This window comes from Solea senegalensis, linkage group LG14 (assembly GCF_019176455.1).
Source record: "Solea senegalensis isolate Sse05_10M linkage group LG14, IFAPA_SoseM_1, whole genome shotgun sequence".
NCBI lineage: Eukaryota > Metazoa > Chordata > Actinopteri > Pleuronectiformes > Soleidae > Solea > Solea senegalensis.
Window position 1 is genome coordinate 7,786,267 of NC_058034.1, and position 22,759 is coordinate 7,809,025.

Consider the following 22,759-nt stretch of genomic DNA (forward strand, 5'->3'; position numbering starts at 1 on the left):
CCATTCAAAGTTCTTGTTGTCGCCTCCTGGTGGCAAACTGCTACTTCCTCTGTTTCACTTGGCTACGTCCATTATTTTCTATCCAGAGACTGTCGTTGTGCCAGTTTCTCTGACATTTAGTCATAAACAAAGGTTCGCTAACTATTACAGTTTATCTTGAGTGAAATATGAATGTGTACAAACTTTTTCCAGCCCAACGTTATTTTGACATGTCTCTCGAATGTAAACCTTGTTGAGGCACTACCTGAAAATTCGAGCAGTCTCCTCTGGGCACGGCAGTTCAAGCCCAGGTTGTTGACATACTGTAAAGTGCTGGTATGACATTGCATTCCTCAATCTGTGCTGCCAGCATCATGACATAAACTGGGCAGAACGTAACCGTTACTCAGCAACTGAGCGGCGATGCCAGTGAAAACAGATTCACCTGATTCCCCCAAAAGTCTATTCCAATATGACTCCACGCTGTCTTCATTTTTCATTCGGTCCACTCCACCCAATATTTACTAAGCAAGAGATTTTGATTAGACACAGATGACAGGAAATTCCTCGGAAATGACAGAGGTTAATCAGCTACACATTACACAAGTATCTCCACGAAACACATTCTCGCCCCCGTGCTGCCTCCTGCCATCAATTACAGTTGCAGAGATGATTGGAGATTTGTTCGTCTTGTGTGAAACAAGTGATCAATTTGCAGCGTATGGTAATGGCTTCAAGACAACAGTGGGGGAGAGAAACCTGAAATGTTGAGGAAAAAGGTCTGGCGGAAAACGGTCGGTGGTCCCATTGAGCGGTCGGATTTAAATGTTTAATTAGATCACATTTGAATGGAGCAACATTTGAAAATGATTATTCACCTAAACAGAGGGGATGCTGGTTGTTTAAAGCAAGGACCAAACCAGATGTTTTGGAAATCCAATATCACTTCCTACTTCTATTTTAGTTTGTGTTGTTTTAGTTCAGGGAGAAAAATGAAATGCTACTTTGTGAAAAGGATATGTTCAAAGCATGCATAGCAATTGCTTTGGCTTCTGAAGTTTCCGGTTTAAGTTCAGGCCAGCGTTTCACCACAGTGTCCACAGTGGATATTAGCCATTGGAGATGATTAGGGGTTATCTCGGTTACAAAGTGTAGCTCTGTGAGGAAAATGGCTTTTTCAAAAGCCCACAATCTGTTTTGACAGCGGAGGCAAAGAGGGAAGACTTGTATTTTGATTATATTATTGCTGTTGTTACATTACCAGTTTTGAAACCCTTTATATGTCTGCATATGCAGTCAGCTATTCTGCTCAAATGTTACCTCGAGCACAGGACAACAACAAAAAAGGCCCAATTATGTGAGCGAGCCCAATAAAGGTAAAGTGTACTAATCTGATGATGCAAATTAATATCAGTGAGATTGTCACTGATATTAGATTGTCTTATTAAGTGAGATGACCTCAGTTAGTGACAAGATAGTAACCAAGCCCAAGGGAACAGCTGACCAGCAAGGATGTAATGGCATTCTGGGAAAATTAAGACCTGATTTTAGGACTCAGGTAAAAATAAGTTTAGGTTATCCTGCAAATATTTATTCATTTTGACTTTATTTGCACATTTTTAAAGAAATATATTGTATTTTTGACCAAACTGCTGCTGACTGCCTGTGTGTGTTTGTGATTTAGTTCACTGTAGTTTATTATGGTTCATTTATTTATGTATACTATTTTTTTAAGAAAAAGGAGAAACCAATAAATGTCATGAAGATAATTTTGATGCATGAAGTTGTGATGGTTACGTTTGTGTTTATTACCTCTTTAGGATTGTTTCTAGTCCTCATGGAGAACAAAACCTGGTTCTAATGAGGCAGAACCTAATTTCTGAGGAACTGGTTAAGATTAGGACTAAGATTTGAATAGTGGTTTAATGTTAGTGAGGGAAAATGCTTTTTTTTTTTTTTTTAAAGTGAGTGGAAGTCACTGAGAATCCTTAAAAGGATTGGAAGGAAGGAAAATGTGTGTGAGTGTGTGAGTGGGTGTGTGTAAAGGGTTTCTCCAAATGATTCATTTTTGGAGCTGATGAGTCAACAAAATATGCTCTGATGAACACATTTTCCAAGATATCTCCATAAATGTGTCATGAGGGTCTTGGATAAATTCATAAAAGTATGCATCGTTTAAAATGTGCATTTTACAAAGTCCAAAAAAATAATCAAATCCAACTGAGCTCAGGTCATCAGAATCTCCCCAAGATGTTCTTCAAATGAACATCTTGAAATGTGCACAGTCAGCTTGTTTTAAAAATGATGATTACACTCATTTCAATGGCAATGTGTGTGCTGGAGAGCCAAACTCACACAGCAACCAAAATTCAAAAACATGGCTGAAAAAAATGACAAACAAAGAGCTGCGGAGGAGAGGGACCTCCTCTTCGGGGGCACCACGTGATTTTGGGGTTTTCATAAATTTATAGAATAAGAACAGAGGGCCCCAGGTTTTCCACTGAGCAAACCTGAGTTGAGTTTCAAACCACACATACCTAAGGAAGTCAGCAATACCATTCCTTTATTGTGTGGGGAGCCCTTATTAACCACGGACCACCCCCCTGACAACCCCACACACTCTCACAAACACAGATCATACACAGGGACAGGAACATGCTGGGTAGGTAATTTGAGATAGACAGTCCTGCAGACATTATATATCACTTCACATCAAACAGGACTCAGGCTGCTGTGAAGAGGAGGAGGAGGAGGAGGAGGAGGCCACAATTCATAGTGTACCCCTCATCTCTCTACACCCTCAGGAAGAGTCCAGGGTTTGCCACTGCTTGAGCAATGATAGTTTGACTCCTGACCCCTTGCACTTACAGGGACTAAGGTGCACAGAGGCCTGTAAAAAAAAACAAAAAACCCAAAATGGGACCAGGTGACACCTATGGAAACACATTCAATCTTGTGTGGTGGGAGGTCAATACAAAGCTATTTACACAGACACCAGCAGGCAGTGTTGGGCCACCATCAAAGAGCTTTATGAGCAAATATATTCTCACTGCGTAAGCGTTTTTGATGTGCAGCCCCCCCCCCTGAGTTTCTCCTTCACTTGTTTAATGGCTGTAATACGACTCCTTTTATTATGATTTCTGCTCCCGCTGCTGGTGGTGTTGGCCAGAGTGAGATGTGAGGTTTGACTCATGAGTGAATCTATTTCAGTTACAACATGGCTGTCACTCTGTCTAACAGCTCTTAGCATCTTCAGTAAACAACATAACGCTAAGAACATCACCAGTGCATATGGACACGCAAGAGACAAAAGGCATGTGGTGAATAAGGATATTACAGGTCCAAAAATGGGAAATAAATACACCCACCACTTTAATAGGTACACAGGACACCTAAGTAGGTGTCAGGGCTGGCACCAGGTGTGGTCCCCCACTGTTGTAGACCAGCTGCCTCAAGGTTGTTGGCATGTGGTGTGTGTTCAGAGATTTACTTGTGCACCTTCATGGTAATGAATTAATGTCCATTCACCTCTAATGTCTATCCAGTTAACAAGTTTTGGTTCCAAGAACGTTCTGAGAACGTTACCTTTTGGTTGCGGGAATGTTCCCTGAAGGCCCCCCCTGTGGTTGATATGGAGGGTTTTCCTAACATTCCCCTGATGTTAGGGGAACGTTCCCAGAATGTTACTTTGTACAACACAGCCTTTGTACAACCTTTTTATTATAATATCAACAAGTCATTTGTGCCTCAGCTCTCACGCTAACTGGATATTCTCTGGATCGTTCTCTCTAAACCGTAGACATGGTTGTGTGTGAAAATCCCAGAAAATCAGCAGTTTCTGAAATACATATGTAACCCGGGTGACAAACCAGGTTAACTAGCATGTCCATTGATGAAGAAAGTTAATAATTATTAATAGTTATTTCATTAGTTTCGTTTTTTATTTTATTCGTTAAATGCTGAAAATTCCCAGGTGTACATGAAGGCAGCATATCCCGTATTGCAGCAGCTAACCAAACAGGTAGCAAAACGTCATTCCACAGCCAATTAGATGCCGAGTCGCGGGAAATCTTACTTCCTGCCGTCGCAGCAAGAGAGCACGTACGCAAGGAGTGAAACTTTGAGGTATAGTTTTCTTCAGAAAATATGGATAACATTTAATTTAGCTAAACCAGCTGTGTTCATAGTCTTATTCTGTGGTTCGACCCAGGAAGGGTAAGAATTCTGGCGTTAACGGCAAACATAATTACGACGGGTTAGGGTTAGCAAAGCTTCTCCACTTTTTTGAGAGTAGGGCTCGAGACCCGGGCCCTGACATCGGTAGTGGAGCATATCAGACTCGGCGAGATATTTGTGGCTATTAATCACTGATGCTGCGGCGAGACTGTTGTATTTGGTATTCATTTCTGTGTTACATGTTGAGTGTTTATTTAAATCGTTTAAGCACCTTGTATGTGCATTAAACAGCACGTTTATTAGCTGACTGTCATGACTGTGTCTACAGGTAGCCATTTTAGACTGCAAGAAGCACAAGGCTTATATTTGGCCTAAGGCAGGCAGCTATTTTTTTTTCTGTGATGTGTATTAAAGGTTTTATATGTTTAAAGAGCAAGCCTCAGAGTAAGATGGTGTATTTTATTTTAGAACAATTGATGTGTGAAATTATTAGGGGTTTACACCATTAATTATTGTATTACAAAATATTTGATACCATTTTGATAAAAGTTTACTGTTACTGATAAGTGAAACACAGAATATTGATTTTATTGGTTTAGTGTGTAATATGTGAAGTGTTTATGTTGTCTTCCGTGATATTGGTTAAGCTGAAACTGTTTAATACTGATTTTTGGTTTATTTGTATTGCATTAGAATGTGTGAGGGATATATTCTGTTAGAATCAAATAATTCTACTGTAATTTAATTTGAGAATTTTGAGTAATTTTCATAGTAACTGCATTTAGCAGTACTTTAATTGATGTTATAATCTGGTAAAATGTTGTACAACAAAAGAGAAATTTGAGATGAGATAAATGATGATAAATGAGAACAAAGACTAAAGGCCTTTTTTTTTAAATACAGGTCAGGTTGGAGTGAAAAGATTTCTGTGGACGATTCCAACAACTTCCAGCAGATTCCAGTAGATGGCCAGCTACAGGATCTACACTTTCTCGGAAATATCAGACAAACCGTCTGCTTGTGGTAGGATTGTGCCAGTCACCTGTGGCGGCACCAACTCGAACACACGTTAGAAAGAGTGCACTCCAACGATCCTTTAGACGCGTCGATTCTTGACCTTTTGAACTCAAACAGATCAGAACTCCTCTGATCGGAAATAACTTGACTTGACTGACTTTAAAATAGCTTGAACTTAGAGACAAGTAAATAAGACATTTTAATTTCTTTACAGGGCCCATTTTTTATTTTCTATGCAAATGTTTATTTCTTTGTATGTTGTATAATGTTGCAAACTAAAATGCAAAGTGCAGTTAATTGAAACCTGTGGTGTTGCTGCGGTCATTGCACTCTAATCCTTGCTCCTTACAAACCTAGAGAAGCGTGTACTTTCCAGGAGTGTGTTACACATATAATACAGATACAGCTGTCTGGCATCAACCACCACACCACGTTCAACATCATTTGAATCCTTTCTCTTTCCCATTCTGATGCCCCTTTTTTTTTTTTTTTAACAAGCCTATTAGTAGGCTTAGTTGCCACTGCTGATTACATATTCACAGTAACCAGCAGCTGAGCATGTGTACCTAATAAAGTGGACAATGAAGACATCATTTACAGCCTGCAGACTAAGACTGCTATTAACGGTGAAGCTTTTACTGAGAATAAATAAGGATTCTCACTGAAAAAAAAAAAATGTAATTTAATACTGGCACGGAGAATACAATATTATACAGTTGTATATGACATCTATATTTGTAGTGGTTCTAATACTAGACAATTATTGTCTTCGCAATATAAGCTTTATTCATGTTGCTAGGATTGTTTATTGTTCCTCATGTTTTGTTTTTTTTGCTGAGGACTTTACTTAAAGAGAATTAGTGAGATAATTGCAACAAGACTAACACTGCAGCTGGATTTAAATCACTTACATTACTTTAAAATGTAACTATCACATTTTTAAATGTTGATTTACATTTTTGTTTCCTTTTAAACTGTGAATGGAACACCCATTGACAAAACGACTTTGCCTTTGAATTTGAATGAACGCACCCAAATATACCAAGAGTAAACTCAAGAGGGTTTTTGGACAAAGTCTGTGGTGAGAAGCAGCCTAATCATACGATAACAAGCAGAAATAAAGAAATCATTCTTCATTTGGATGTCGGCCTGTGTCATGTGTGTTGTTTGGCTCCACCTGGCCTGGGAGTGTAAGGGCTAAATAAAGAGGGAATTTCGAAGGGCTCTGGCCTGTACCATGTGTCAAGCCTTTCACATTACCTGGCATTGATTGTGAAGTTCTTTTACGAAACATAAAAAATATTCACTTCGCCCCTGACCTGTTTTCCAATACAGTATCCAAACCAATAAAAGGGTTTGCTTTTCATTTATTTTTATTTGAGCAACTTTGAAATGCAAATGTTTGTTTCCTTGCAAGTAAAAAATTAAGAGAAGCCATTTTAAAAGAGAAATTTGATGTGAAATATGAATTGTAGCCATTTTACATCATTCCTAACATAAACATGTGGGCTCTCAGTGCAAGTCTTTTTGTGCTGTTAAATGAGTGTACTTTGGCAGGCTGCAGTGTACATATACTGATGCTTTGCCTCACTCGCTCAAGTCCTTCATGGCTCAGAGCTTTTGAGGCTCGTAGAAGACTGGCATCTTTACAGTGGCTTAGATTTGGCCATATTTCTGTGTCAAGTGACAGATCTGGCCCTGTTAATGTGGGCACTGTGGTAGACTGTGCATTTACATTTACAGCTAAAGCTATCAAGGACATAACTAACAAGGTATGCTGACGTTTGTTGGATTGCGGGTCTAGGGGCTAGACATTTAGCATGTCCACAGCCTTTTTCAGCTGTCAAAATTGCAGGACTTACTAGTTTGTGTAGTTGGAATAAAAGGCCACATTCTTTGGAACAATAATAGCTGTTGTGGCAAAAAAATTGGGAAAGATTTATAAGTGTTGTCAAAAATATACAATTAAATTAAAAAAAAGTACATTTTACATTTTTTACATTTTATGCCAACGTTCTACTTTGCCGTCTTTGTTCAACGAGATATGAAAATCGCTAGAATCAAACCACCGCGGACGCGTCAGTGACTCCGTGAAAGTAAACCGGAATTATTCATCAGTTGCAGCAGTATAACTGCTCAAAACAAATGTACGCGGTTGAACTTCTCAGCGTCATGTGCGTCAGTGTCATTTTACACACCTAAAATAAACATGAAGCACTGAAACTTTTTTGTAGCACAAGCAGTGATGTTTAATTCAATAAGCTTGACATGTCGAGCACGCCAAACTGTTGCATGGACAAAGTCCAACCACATGGCTGAGGCTGGCAAAAGGCCTGCACTGCATGTTGTTTGTTAGAAATGGTCAGAAACCTGGCCGAGCCCACGTAAACAGTGTCAGTGTGTGAGAAGATGAGGCAGAACGATGTTCGATAAGTTCTGTCAGTATTGTTGGGATCAAACAGGAATGTGTTTGGCCATGAAACAAGAGGAATTTCTGCGGGGAAAATGGGATAGGAGTTGGATTAGGGGTGATTAAGAATAAGGACAGCGGTGAAATCTGAACCCTGACAAATCGCCTATCCTTTATTACTTCGACCTGTATTGTCTGCTGTAAATATTTATTTTGCTTTTACCCATCAAGCTTGTTGGCAGGAGACGCTGTCATGATGACGCAGCTGTGGCACGAAACCAGCTACAGTGTTGATCATAAAATCAAAAATCTTGGCTGTTTGGTTTACGGTTGTATATAAATTGTTACTTGCTGATTTTTTGGTGATTTACTTTCACAATAAAAGTAATGTGATGTGACATTGGATAATTACAAAGATTTTTTTGGTCATTTTGTTCAACGGCTTGTATCCTGTCAATAATGCCAGAGGGTTTTCAAAATGTACAGGTTAAACTATGTTCATAAAAAGCAGTATATCTATTATTGTGCTATTTTAACATGTGAGGGTTTCATTTTCCCAAGAAACCCTGAAAGGTCTGTTACACAGTTGACCTGTGGGTTCCTCTACAGGACAGCAAACTCACTGTCAAACTCCATGAAGCTCTGCGGAGTGCGTAGGGCTGTGTAATGCTGTGGAACAGACAGCAGGTATTTGTTAGTTCATCAGCGTTTGAATTAGGCTACAGGCTGAGGTTGTGTTCGGGAGCAGCAGGGCTGTTTTGACTAAGCGATCTCAGCAAGGGCCTGGTCATGGAGACTCCCAGCATTTGTAAAAGATTAGCGGCCTAGTCCTGATGCACTGAGCTCAGGTCAGGCAGAGTGCAGGGCTCGGACGCGAGGGGAGTTTCACCCTATCTCTCCCATCTGCAGCTCACACACAGCATATCTGCTAGTCCCGGTACATGAGACACACTGAATAATGTGATTAAAGGTTTTGGAGCAGGGTCTGGAGTTCGCCGAGGGGGGATTGTACAGAGGTTTGGTCCTTCAGGAAGCAGCATTACCCAGTTTGACTGACAGTCACTAAGGTCATGCCACCGAGCCACTTACAACAATCTGACCTTAAAGCTGCAGTGTGTAACTTTAGGTTGCTGTTGATGATGATGAGAATGTTAATATTCTGCTCCTGTTTGGTCTCCTTGAATATAAATAATGTAATATTAATTGTTTAATTTCATCTGAAAACAGGCGTTGTCAAGCAATAGCATTTGTGTGTAAGAAGCATTTATTATTATTATTTTGAGCAGTATAATTCACTTCTGCAACCAGTTACTCTCAAACCTTTTGCCTTATATACACAGATATTTAAAGAGAGAGTCTTGTGGAGCTGTTAGTCTTTATCAGAATTGTATAAAACAGTAGATGTAGATGCACTCCAATTTGAAGCACAATCATATGACGAGCGACTTCCTGAAGCGATCAACGCAAGTGTTTTGCTGCGTTAACTGCAGATTTGTATAACTTCTGTTGTGTGTTGGTAAGCTTGTCTTTCATGGGGGTCTTCTTCTAAATGTGAGCTCTTCCAGTCACAGTATCTAATCTGAGGACAGGAATGACAATAGCCCACATGGTCTCAGGCTATCATTAGCCAAAAAGGTAAATTCAAACTAACTGTGACGGGAACAATAAAATAATTTGTCAAGGGAGAACAGTGCAGATAAATTCTGCAAAGCATTTTCCAGTTGGCTGAGACTCTGGTACACTGGGCCAAGTGCTCAGCACCTGGCTGTCACGGCTTTGACGCTCCCTAATTCATTTCAACTTTCAACCACATGCCTATTAGATCAGTGTCGAAGTGAAAGTGCCTGATTTGCCTTTTTAATCCATATTAGTCAACATGTGCCGTGAGCTGACTTTTAAAGGGTAAAAGTTAGATAAACACAAATAATGAGAGTAGGGAGTCATCCAGCCCTGTTGCCTTCAACCCTCTATCTCTGCACTAAATCTGCGACCCAACGTCAGCGAGGGTGTGCTCGGGAGAAAGCCAAAATACTCATCCTAAATATCCTTGTCAAAAACAGCTGGTGATATATGAGAGACATTTCCTGCAACAGAAATGTTTATTGGTTACTGAAGCAGTTTGAACCCATGTGTCCTGACTGTGTGGATCATGAACGTCAGTGTGTCTGTTTAAAGGTGAGTGAACCTCGTCTTGATGGGTTTTGGCTTCAGCTATGAGAGCTATGGGCTAATTTCCGTCAAGACCAAAACCAAAAGTTTCTTTTTCAGCCTAACCCGCCCATCACCAACATCCGATATAAAAAACAACAATGCCACCCCTATTATTGCTGTTCCAATATAATTACCTGTATCTTTACTGACAATGAAAAACATGGTGGTTTGACTTGACGGTATTTAAATACAACAGTATACAGCCTAGTCTGCTTTCTTCACTCTTACCAATTCCAATCCAAGGCTGATGCTTTTCCATTGATTAGAAATGGATTTAAACATGCACATAATTACATACAACACGGACATATGCACTGATTTACACAACTTTCAGTGAATGATGCAGTCACGCCATATTAGTAACTCCTCCACATTTACTTTGCCAAGTACTGACATCTTTTATTTTCAAAAGCAAATTTGGGAACATGTGGCAAGTAGCTGACGGCATCAGTAAAAAACAACAAAAAAATGTGCTGTAGTGTTTAAATCACTTTTTTTCCCCCTCTTTACTCTCTGCTCTAATTAGCTGTGAAAGGTGTATTTTTTAGTAACTTCTCAAGTTTAATATTTTCAAAATTGAGGAACTTGTCTACCCTGATCTTGTCCACTTTGACACACACACACTCACACACACACTCCAAACCTCCTCACTACTAAAACTGCCAGCAATGAGCCCCATAAGAGATCCTAAGTGTCCAACATGATGTTTGTGTTAAGCAGTGTATTATAGAAGCCGACTTCTGGGTCTTGGGGGGAATGTTAAGCATGTTAATGAAGAGTGCATACTGAGGCTATTACTTGGGGTAATATGGATCCATTTAACACACATATTGCACAACCCATATGAGCCGTAGTTCAAATAGAGAAAAAGGAGTATGAGACTTAATGTTGGCAACGGAAACTCAAAGAAGGACAGAACTGATTGACTTCAACAAAACTGCTTCCAGCCAAATTATTTTCTCCTGTAGAATCACGGGACGATATGGCCAACATCATAATGAAAACTGCACAGCCTTCTTTCAAATGCAGTTTAATGCAGATAATGTAAATCAGACAGATACGGGAGCCAGATAACAGATGTCTCTACTGTTTCCAGAGGAAAACTGGCTCTGCTCATCTGCAAGATGCAGGGTTTTTTTTTTAGCTCCAGAGAGTGAAATCAAGCCGACATCTGTACAGCATGCACGAGCCAAAGTTATCTCACAGGTATACTCCATCAACCCCTCTGAATGGCAACCACTCTGTCAAAGACCATTAAACGAGCACGCTGACATGTGATGGACAAAAAGTGGATCATAAATAGACAACTCGTGGATTAGCATGAGATAATGTATGATTCAGCAGTCCACACTAAGACCACAGAAAATATTGTAGTTGTGACAATTATCATGTAACACCAGCTGTTACACCCCTAAACTTTGGAACACACTTCCCTTAGATATCAGGGAAGACGGTTCACTAGATATTTTAAAAAAAAAACGTATATTTTTACTCTGGCCTTCAACTAGCTCCTTTTTATTTATTTAAGTTAAAACAGGGTTTTTACTTTTTGAATTTAGACTTTTCCTTTTCATTCCACCCTGTGTTGCGTTTTATTGTTGTATTAGCTTTTTAAATGTTATTGTTTTATTTTTATTTTCCTTTTATTGTGAAGCACTTTGAGCTGCAGTCCTTGTATGAAAGGTGTTATACAAATACAGTTTATTATCATTGTTATTATTATTAATAGGGTGTGTTCCTGTAGTAAGGCAGTGCAGGCTTATTTGAAAACCTAAAAATAATACAAATGTTATTGACTTGTTTGCTCATACTCCTGTACGAGTTCTCTTACACGAGAAATCCCCACGGGATGGAAAAAAATTAAAAATCCATGCACTCCACCACATCACATCGTGAGAAATTTCGTCTTATCACATACACCATCTCCTTGTTGTGATACGGAGCCACAGCTTTCTCTTTCAAATATAATTGTCTGTAAAAGGTCTGTAAAAATAACCCTACGCATTAAAGATCACAGTGCTGGCACGGAGCCTCTACACTTTATTAACATCCAGTGTCGGCCTGGCAAATCTCCATGCAACTCACAGTTACAAGCATTAACTGGAACAGAGCACCAGAATCCCTTTCCCCAAAATCCCCCACTTCCTCCAATCAGGCAGCACCATGCTGTCCAGATGTGCTACTTAAAAAAGGAACTTTCTGACAAAACATCGGTCCACCTGTGCCTCGGTGCTGACACTGGATGAACACGGTGATATCAATCTCTGAACTGATGAAACCTAAGAGTTCTTGACTTGGAGCCATACATGAGCGATAATAAATTTTGACTCGGAACCTTTGCTTGCCAGTGTTTGAAACAACTCCTTGAAAGAATAATTCTGTAGATATTATGTGATGAAACTTGGCCCCGTATCTAGGACAATAATGTGCACAGATCTATATCTGCCAACACGTAACACACACATGAATATGTGAGTCCAAGTCAGGAGAGAAGTGCAGGTTGTCAGACTCGGGGTTTGTGATTGATGTCAACTCACATCATTCAGCAGCACAGAGGGTTTTCTTAAAGCAGCCTTCGTTCTATCGTTCCTTAGTGTACTTATTAGTCCAAGTAAGCAACTTAATACAGCTCAGTTGATGGGTTGGATTGCACATGACTAGAGAATAAGTAATTCTTCCAGAATGTTGGGCTTCTCTTAATGAGCACTAATAAAGTATATAAACTGCACTATTAAGCTTTATAATGTCTTTCATAGTTCCCTGGGACTGTGCCAGCCAATGGTACCGTGAGCTGACTGGGCACTGCCCCGTGGAGGCTTCCTGGCAGAGACGGAGAGAGGGAGAGAGAGAGAACAAGAGAGAGAATAAAACTCCAGTCTTTTTGGCTGCTTTCTCCTGCGCTCTAATGAAGACATTAAAAGAGCCTCAGCTCGCATCGTGTTTGCCCGTTTGTTTTTGTCCACGCGGTTGCAGCCAATGTTCGGCTGGTTGGCTGACAAAACTCCAGCATGACCAGCCTCATAAAAAGGGTCATTTCAGACACTACGTAAGTTCATTTATTCGAGTATTTGAACCTGTAGCAGTTTTACATGGCAATGTGTTTATAAAGCTATGGTGCACACTAGGGACGGCTCGATACCACTATATTATGTGCAATACTGATAGTGACACCAACCGATATGATTCACACACATGGCGCTTTTCCATATTACGGTTCTAGAACAACCTTATTTTACTTTTCCATGAGCGATAGTAGCGGGTACTTTTCTAGTATCTGCTCTGGCGAGGTTCCAAGCGAGCTGAGCCAATACTAAAATGTGACATCAACAAACTGCCGGCCACTGATTAGTCAGAAAGTGTCATCACTGTAAGAGTCCGACACAATAATCAAAACAATGCTGAACTGTAGATCAGTTAAAAAGACTGAAAGAAAAAATCCTGAAAACATGCGTTAATGTGGTGTTGAGCGACAGCACTGCTGAAAGCCTGAGATCCTGAGCTGAATCACAACCCGTTCAGCCGTATTTCAGTCCAGTGACTGTGTCAGACAGAGTCTGTGCTCTGGTCATGCAGGAAGTACTGAATTAATGTTTTTCATTCACTGATTCTAATGATTCAGTACACTGAAAACAACTGCTTTGCTTGTAACTAGTTTGTATGTTTGTGTTGCGTATAAAACCGACGTTTCCTGACGACCTTGCCCATGTTGAGGAGGTACTGGAAAACGACGTGCCTGATACCAAACCAAGTAGAGTCGAGCTGCGCCAAGTAGTGCTCGAACTTTATGGTGGAAAAGTGCCAATACTCTTTTTAAAAAGACATCAAATCACTTCTTAAAATCCTTCATTCTCCTTCTCCTTAACAGCAGTCCACAATGCTCACATGATCCCTGCACTCTGATCACAGGACGATGGCGGTGTACGTCTCTCTTCACCGCCTGTGCCTAATGATTATGTACATGATATTTGGGATTTTTGTATCACATCAGATTTGAGATTTTTCTTCCACTGATTTTGACCAGTGCTGGACTGATGCAATACTGAACATCACGTCAGCTCATTCCTAAAGCACTGCACACTTAGCAACTGTGGCATGTTGTGAATGTTACTCACTCGTCTAGTGGAAAAGATGCTACAGCAGCCTCATCATAATGGACTCAGATGGCTGAAACTTCCATTTCACACTCACAAAATCTGTGATGCTTATTTATTGGGGTCACTGAATCCCTGACATGTACGGCCACATCTCTCTCGCTCTTTCTGTCTCTCTCACTCCAGCTGACAGCTGTGAGGGCCCCATCGGCTCGCGGCCCTGTTCTGGCAGAGGCAGCACAGCGGCGGACGGCCGCCTTAACTGCCACAGTCACAGTGGAGCGGATTTTTCTTTGATGAAACACAGCAGAGTCGAGCCAAGAACAGCAAGTGGCACAGCAGAGATGTAAATCAAAAACCCACTTGTGTGCTAAGTCATACACGGAGAGGTTTGCAAGAGGAGTTTCTGCTGTCTGAAAATGCATGAGTAATGCAGACGCTATAGTCAGCCGCGGGCATGCCTGTCCAGGAGAAAATAATCACAGAGAAGTAGAGGAGCTGCAGCAACTGTGCTTCAAACGGATAAAATGTGAAACATCTACATTCATGGGGCCCGGCAGTTTTAACCAATCAATGAAAGTGTAGCGTGTGAAATCCTGCAAAGTAGTTCTCCAGGCGAGGGTTGCTTCTAAAAATATAGTTTAATGATGACATACCTGAGCCAACTCTGCCGCTTTCTTTTTTTTCTTGATTAAACTGAGGCCCAGAGCACATTTCTCCTGATATTCCAGAGATATTTCAACACTTACTCAAACCAGATCATATTTTTTGCTGTGTGACTGTTTGGGTTTCATTGGCAGCATGAAAGTCAGAATGCCTTTGGTTACAGTGAGATACCACAGTCATACCACACTGGTCACATAAGAATGGGAACATCTGACCCGAATGACACTGACTGTGGAGAAGTTGGAGGAGCTCTGATGCTAAGATTTCAGATGACTGCTTCAGAAGATAGTCGAGCAGCAAAAGTTGCCATAAGCTTCCATAAATCTCCCCCCTCTTTTGCTCTCTCTCATTGAATCCAACCACAATCAAGTTGATGCAACACTTGTCTCTTTCCCTGCCATTTATCTCCTGTTTCCACACACGTCATGTCTATTCCTGGCCAAGTTTGATTGAGGTGATTCAGCCGAGCAGATGCCAGAAGAGGGGTGTTCTCTCACACTCCCTCTCCAGTGGCTGTGACTCAGGAAGTGCCCCCCATTCCATTACCCAGCATTCCCTCCTCGACGCCTCAGCCAGACAGAGGTTTACGGGAATACCTCTGCGGAATCATCACCGGGCCTCGGCTTTATGAATCAATGGAACATGCTGCAAACATTACACCCTGAAACACCTTTCCCAGGCAGCACCCTCGCATTTGCCCATAACTCACTGCTGAGCTCATACGAGACTCAGAAGACGTGGGCTGAGACTCGCTCTCAGTCCATGGGAATGTACTGCCTGATGAGAAAGAGAAGAATGCTACTGTTACAGTACTACTGCCATGTGAATGAATATGCCCACATGTACAAGCACATCAAGAGATTTATAGCCGTTTGTTAATACTAGTAGTTTTTCTGCCCACACAAAACGGCAGCTGTGCACAAAATCTACAAGTAATATAAAAATTATGCTAAATAATGTTCACAGCCTAATAAAAAAAAATGTCTTGTGGTTAAAAAAAATATTTTTTTTTTCCAGTCACAAACATCTGCTACAAGCTTTTGGTACAGTGACCCTCACCTACTATCCTAAAATTCAATTGCATTCAATTGCAACAAACGGTGTAATAGGGCTCTTAATTTAGCCTTTTCTCTTTTAAACAGAGAATTAATTGAGGAGGTGAAGGCGCTTCAGTGTGTTGCTGCCAATCACTGTGGTAATTTGAATGTATGATGATGAAAAAGTAGGGAAAATTAGATAAAGACTCAACTCGATAGAGAATAAAGGAATATTAACCCTTTATTACTGTGAAGAAAATATGTATTGCTTCTTTTTTATTTCTATATTCATTAAAAAATATGCTAGAGGAGGAAAAAAACTTTTATCTATTCTTGCTTCTCTTATCAAATCGTATCTGGAAAGTTTAGTTTCACTGTCAAATTACCAAACCAGAAAACCCCCCATAGCAAATGATAGATTCAGTAGCTAAATATGCTAAATATGACATGTGGTAACCCTCGATGAAAACACCTTCTCAACTATTTCCCTCTGTAAAATAAACTTTCTTTTAAGGATATACTGTGTATATTTTCAGTGGGAGAAGATTTTGGATCCATAACCAGCCTCTCGGCCTTTCCGAATCTAACCAATATGCACAACACAAACAATAAGCACAAAACCATTAAACAACCTCAAAAGAAACTTTGATTTATACAGACTCCCGTCACACGCCCACTCCGGTTAAACTGGTATAATAATGTCACATTGACACAAGTAGAAAAAACAACAACAAGAGGAACAAACAATGTGCTCAGTGCATATACATCAAAGCCAAACTTAAAACAATTATAAGCTTGAAGTTCATGGCAATTTACAAAACCCAAAATACCATGAAACAGCTGAAGCAAAGATTTTCCCAGAATTATAGCTGCATAAACATTTCACATAACACAAATCTGTAGGAAAAAAAAAGATACAGCACTGATATTTTAAATGGGAACACGTGTAGGATCTGTGCCTAATGAGATGAATATTTAAAGAATATTTAGAATATCCACAATGATTTTCCCGGACCTTTAAAGTAACAATAAAATCTAACCCATGTCTTGCAAACAAATTAGATGGTAGCGACATAGTGAAATAATCTACTTTGTTTGAGTGGAATAACTGAAACAAGCACTCAATGCATTCGTCTTTGCACTCACTGTCCTTGAGTGTTTGACACAGCTGAGGCTCAAAGTGTTGTCAGAGATGCTTGTTTCTCATAACAGTCAGATTATCACCCTGTAATCTGATGTTTTCTGGTGCTGCCGCGTAAAACACCGGAAATTAAGGGGGGACTTCAAACTTTAGTGCCAATGCCACTTTACCACAAAAACCATGTGTGTGCGTGCGTGCGTGCCTGTGTGTGTTTATACACCGTATGTGTGTGAGCGGGTCTGTGTGTGTGTGTGTGTGTGTGTGTGTGAGAGTATATGTTGGCACAGCGTCTGCATGAATTACAAATGGATGCTTGTGTCCTGGCATGCAGGTGTGCACACATGTGTTGAGACTGAATGTGGAAGAGAAACCTGCCACGCGGTGGTGATGTGTGCGTTACAGCAAACCTTGGCGAGGAGCCGTCAAAAAAGACATTTTTAACAATGATCGGATTTATGAGGCCATTACTCATCTCTTTACAGACTGAATAAACAGACAGGGAGTGTGAGACTCCAGCTCACTCTTCTAATTCAAACATTTTCCTTCAGCCCAGCATCGTCCCAGCCAGGAGAAACTTTAGTAAGGTATCAAATGATGCGAGAGTACACACTTCATTCAAACCTGATATTCTTTTTCAAGAGGGGTCAAGTGTTTTTCTTTGCAAGCTAAATATTTTCGTTGCCGGTGGGCACTAATATTTGTAGCACAGTTATAGAGTCGCAGTGCCGGGATGATCAGCCGCTGTTCCTCTCACAAAGCACAATGCACACGCGCTTTCCCAACCAAGTTTCTGCTGTAAAGTCTGTGCCTCGATCAACTCCATGTAAAGAGAAATACAGAGCAATTTTCCAGGTTTCAGGAGTTCTGAAAATTGTTTAGTGAGTTAGTTGTGACATAAAACATCCAATCGAAAATACAGCACTTTGGCTCCTTTTGTCTGTAATTTAACACTTTTTTGTAACAGTGTCCTAAATCTGTCCTAAATACAAACACACACATACATCTTAGATCAAATTCATAAAAAGAAATCACAGCATAGAGTTGCAGTTTTTTTTTAGTACTTGGACAACCGGTGTCCCTTAATAATAATAATAATAATAATAAAACTGCGGATTATATGACACGTCGTCGGTGCACTGCATTTTATTACTATTATCAATTAGTAAGTGTTTACATTTTGCAATCACACGACACATGATAGGTCAGATATCTCCCTAATGTGTCACTTCCTTCAAGAAACGTATTACAGCCTGTGTTTGTTCAGAGATTCTTTTCAGTATGAATCTCGAGTCATGGTTGAAAATGCAGTTAAAACTCTGGCTCTGTCCCTAAATGGGAGTGTGTAATACGATCGGTCTGAAATGAGGCATGATACAAAAGACTGATGAGTACTGAGATCACTTTCATACTCTGTACTCCACAAAAGAGCCTGTAAAACAACACACACATGTCTGGAATATGTTGACAGCAACATTAGGGGGGTGAAATGAAAGCAAATCAAAGGTTTTATTATTCAAATATAACTGCAAAATAAATAAAAGAAATATGACAATTACTTTTATATGTGAAGCTGAATCAAAGTGCTCTTCAGGAAGTAGTTGTTGGCTTGCGTTTCCACAAAGGGCTGAAAGCTGCTTTCATTCACAAAAGCCACAAGATACTGAAATTATTAAAAATATCAATAAACCGCCTCACTGAATCAAAGCAAAACAAACAGACAAGCCAGTGTGAGTGTGTGTGTGTGCGTCTCGCTCCAGCGTTAATCCGTACAACATAATCCACAAACACATTATACATCTTGCATTCCCACAGTTTACGGGAAGCGAGTTCAAAAGCGCTGCAGAGACAATGAGACGATTCATTCTGGTGCGGGATGCTGGGGATGGAGGTTCTGAGGGCACAACTGTGCTCCAACACAACTCATAAATGCTGAGACACATTCAGCAAACATATGGTTTGTGTTTAGCGAGAAGAAACAATAATCAAATCCGTTGATCTTCTTCTTGCTGCAAGGGTGACTGCTAATATAAAAGTTTTTTTTCGTCTAATCATAATTTAGGATGGGGTTGTAATTACCTCCGCCCTTCTCACAACAACACTCTGTCTAAACAGGATGGATCAGACTTCCACACAGACTGAGAACCCACTTTCCACTCTGGACTCTGTGTGCAGTTGTTGCAGTTGTTGTTGAACGTTTCCAATGAGCCAAAGTTTTGTCTTATTTCATTGTTTTGCAAGGCATCAACTATAGATTACACAGTCATTAAAATGTCATTTGCGCATTTTTTAAAAATTAGAGGCAAAGTCAGAATCCATTCACTGATACGGATCCAGCCTGTCAAAAGCTCCAAGTTGCCACAGTTTCTCTTCATCTAAATGAGTCAACATCACACTAACTAAACGCTGCCATGCCTTGTTAACATCCGTAGGAAATGCAGGCTTATGCTTGGCAGTCGCTGCACATACAGCACATCACTTCACATGTGCAGCAACAGACACTTTGATTATGCTGTTATTTATGAACTGCATGGCCAAGGATCCCAGTGAGCTCTGGCTTTAATTAGTGAGACCTAATCCACCACTGCAAACAACAGAGCTCGCAGCACAAATAGCCTGAACAGCAGTGCATCAAAGGATGATGCTGGAGAAGGAGCCATGTGGAAACAGCAGCGTTTCACATGGCGGCTCTTTTTTCATCAGTCTCAGTGACCCACTAATTGGTCAAATTGGCAAGAATGAAGCAGCTGCTGTTTGACAAAACTGGTTATTGGCGTCCTCAATTAACTCTCAATTAGCTCTTGCACATGTTCACTAACAATATATGTTGTGGTATCATTTTCTTCAAAATAGATGTCGCTATAGTGTTTATGCACTGTGTGCAAACGCTTAAAATATTAATATAGGTAAATATGTTTGCCTCAGGAAATTGTGAAATGTTTCTGTTTAACATGTGTTTGTTGTTTTCTGCATACAAAGAAGTTTAAAAAACACAATTAGTGGCTTTTAGTAAAACGTTCATCTTTAATCATCAGAAATTGTATCGCGGAAATAATTAACGATATATCGCGAATCTGTTTAGTATTTTCAGTGACGGCAATGAAATTGATATTATTTATTAACTACTATCGCATTCATTTCTATCCATTTAATCAGCTCCAACCTGCAGTCACCGCTGCAGCGTCAAATAAATCGGGCTCGACCTTACCTTGCACGGGTGCGAGAGAGAAGCAGGAGCGCGGAGCTTTGGCTGACACATGCGTTTTTGGCTCGGACGCGCAGAGTCGCTTGGGAGTCATGGGAGTCGCGGTGTCATGCGGGCTCCGGCAAAGCTGAGATCCATAAGCACCGCTCCCGGCTCGCCGCGCACAGATGTCCGCCTTGCCGCTGAACATGGAGAGCGTCATGCCGGTGAAGTCCGTGAACGCGGGGGTCTGACAGTGGCTGACCATCCCGAACAGCGCTGAGGAGTTCTGCATCGATGACCCGGCGTTCCCATACAGTGCGCAGCTGCTGCTCACACTACCTGTGGCACACGAGGACACAAACACACCTATGAAGGACTGCAAACGTGACAGAGACGCAGTGGTTTGTGTGTTTTTCCGCCTCTGAGGATGCTGTAACCATGCGCTCACTGGAGCAGGAAGGATCAACAACACTGGAGAAAAGATTGAGAGTTGACGGGTGAGGGAACACCTACCGTGTCTGAGAGACATATGAGGAGAAGAACAGGTCTCATTGTGCGCATCAGCATGTTGAACTAACTGGAGGGGAAAACATCTGCAAGCCGCATCGAAAGCATCCACTTAGTCCGGATCAATCATCAGCATCCCACGAGTCTCTCTCTCTCTCTCTCTCTCTCTCTCTCTCTCTCTGCCTTGCAGCATTCAGCAGTGGAGACACTGGTGCGTCCGCACTTCAGTGGGAGGATAAGGATCTGGATCAGGACAGCAGCGTTGTAAATCTGGGTTTGGATGCAAAGTTTGGGAATTCCTGTGTGTGTGCGTGTGTGTGTGTTGACCCCATATGCTCTCCTGCGTAATGCACTACACTAGGATATAGTGTACACTAGGATATATACAGTGGGACTCAGTTGTACCTGTAAAATATGCACAATTCTGGATGCACATTTAATTAAAAAAATAGTGTGTGTGATTTATGATTAGGTGACAATTTAGGTGCATACATTTTTTTAAGTTGCATTTTACAACATAAAAAAATCATTGATGTACAGTAACAGCCTGAAGACTGGCTCACTGTTTACATACAATGAATTGATTTAACCATGAACTTGCCTCAGCAAGGTTTTATATCAACATTGGACTACACTGTTTCAAAGTAAAATACACTTTATATGAACACACTGAAATGTATGAATCGAATCAAAATCAGAAGAGCAAAGAGGGCATACAGAAACAAGGAAGCACATTATTGAAGTTATGTTATGTTATGTTATTTTATTTACTGTATGTGCTGTAGGCCTATATGTTTATGGCTATATCCTTATAGCTTTACCCACACTTTAAATTACAGTCTCCGACATGTCACATGTACTGTATGTCAGCGAATAATGTTGCATTTCTCAATATTTTTATGTCAATAAATGAATGAAAGAACCCTTGTGGAGCCAGGGTTGATCACTTGATTTGATTGATCTTGCTTGAGCTTGATTTGTTTAAAAAATAATAACAATAATAATAATAATTATAAAGTGAATCTAGTGAGTGGACAGCTGGGCAGGTTTTGCAGGTTATGGCGTAGCACAATCAAGTACATACATTTATTGGAAAATGTGCAGCATCTGTGGAAAAAATGCCTGACCAAACGGTTTCAATTGTCCAGGTATAATCAGTGCGTACAAGGCAAAAAAAAAACCTTCATAGCATAGACTTAAAAACAATCCTAAAGTCAAAGATGATGATATTTCTCTTGTATCTGACTCTGGTTAAAATGCATGGTTTGTATAGACTTCATATATTTATAATGCATTATCGCTATAGTCCAGATCCCTGACAGTCACTGTGATTTTGCAATACGTCTATGGTTTATAAGTGAGTTTATAATCAAAATGCAGAGAACAGAAAAAAAACAAGTAGTCACTTTGAAGAAAAACAGATGGTCTATGAGTTAGACGAAATTTTTAATATATTTTTAAATTCTTAGCCTAGTTGCACTCTTGCTCTTGCTTAAATTTGACTGTCTATTTAAGTATTTATTTTCAATATTTCACAGACATATTCAAAATAGAATTGTTTTAAAAACAAATCTCTCTGTGATGAGTTATTAAGAAGCCAACAGGATCCTCTAAAGAAGATTTTGACATTTCTCAAACAAACACATAAAACTGATATTCCAAGATTTCCCAGCATCTGTAATCCCGTGTTCAATTGTTCTATCCTGCGACACCAAGTCATGTCAGAGATTATAAGAGCAGCTTTTGTGTTTGAGTAATTTTGACCTGCAGCGCCATCTAGTGGTTTCTGCGTGGAGGTAAAACACTGGGATAAATACACGTGTCAAATGCGTGTATTTATTCAAGTTTTGTTTTGGGTTTTTTTAAACACGAAATGACAGATTAATAAGGAATATATCACATTTACAGGATGGGATTAAGTTCATGTTTGAGTTAAGGTACGATGAGTTCAAACTGTATTTTTCACACAACGCTTGTTACTTTACGGACCCTTTCAAGTGTGACAGAAAACCCGGATGTTACTGTCTATTGTGTCTAACGTTGTGGAAACAACAAATGAACTGCTTCATTTATATTTCATTGCGTTAATAAATGTTTTCACATACACAGTAAAGCACCTTTATGTTTTAAATGGTGCAAATCATTTAAAACATCAGGCCAGGCCAACAATACCTGATCAGTAGTGTTAATCTGTAAATAAAGTGGAACTGGTTTGGGTTAAGGGTGGTCTAAACACCCCCAACAAAGAAATAATCTCAAGTAAAATTGATAGAAAAAAAGAAATCTGTGAAAATCCAAGAATAACTGTTTGTATTTTTCTACTTTGCAAATTATAGATCT

General features: G+C 40.1%; 1 protein-coding gene across 2 annotated transcripts in view; it reads right to left on the reverse strand.

Moving 5' to 3' along the window:
• LOC122780890 (zinc finger protein GLIS3) overlaps nt 1–20,627 on the reverse strand; it is a 70,912-nt gene extending 50,285 nt beyond the window's left edge. Inside the window, exons 1-2 of one of the 2 annotated variants that reach the window (XM_044044269.1) lie at nt 20,426–20,627; nt 19,934–20,251 (exon numbers count right to left, since the gene is read on the reverse strand). In XM_044044269.1, coding sequence (XP_043900204.1) covers nt 19,934–20,251; nt 20,426–20,441 — 334 coding nt within the window. In that variant the 5' untranslated portion in view covers nt 20,442–20,627. The remainder of the gene's footprint in view (nt 1–19,933; nt 20,252–20,425) is intronic. The other variant, XM_044044268.1, reaches the window with a different exon arrangement.
• Between the last annotated feature and the right edge of the window lie 2,132 nt (nt 20,628–22,759).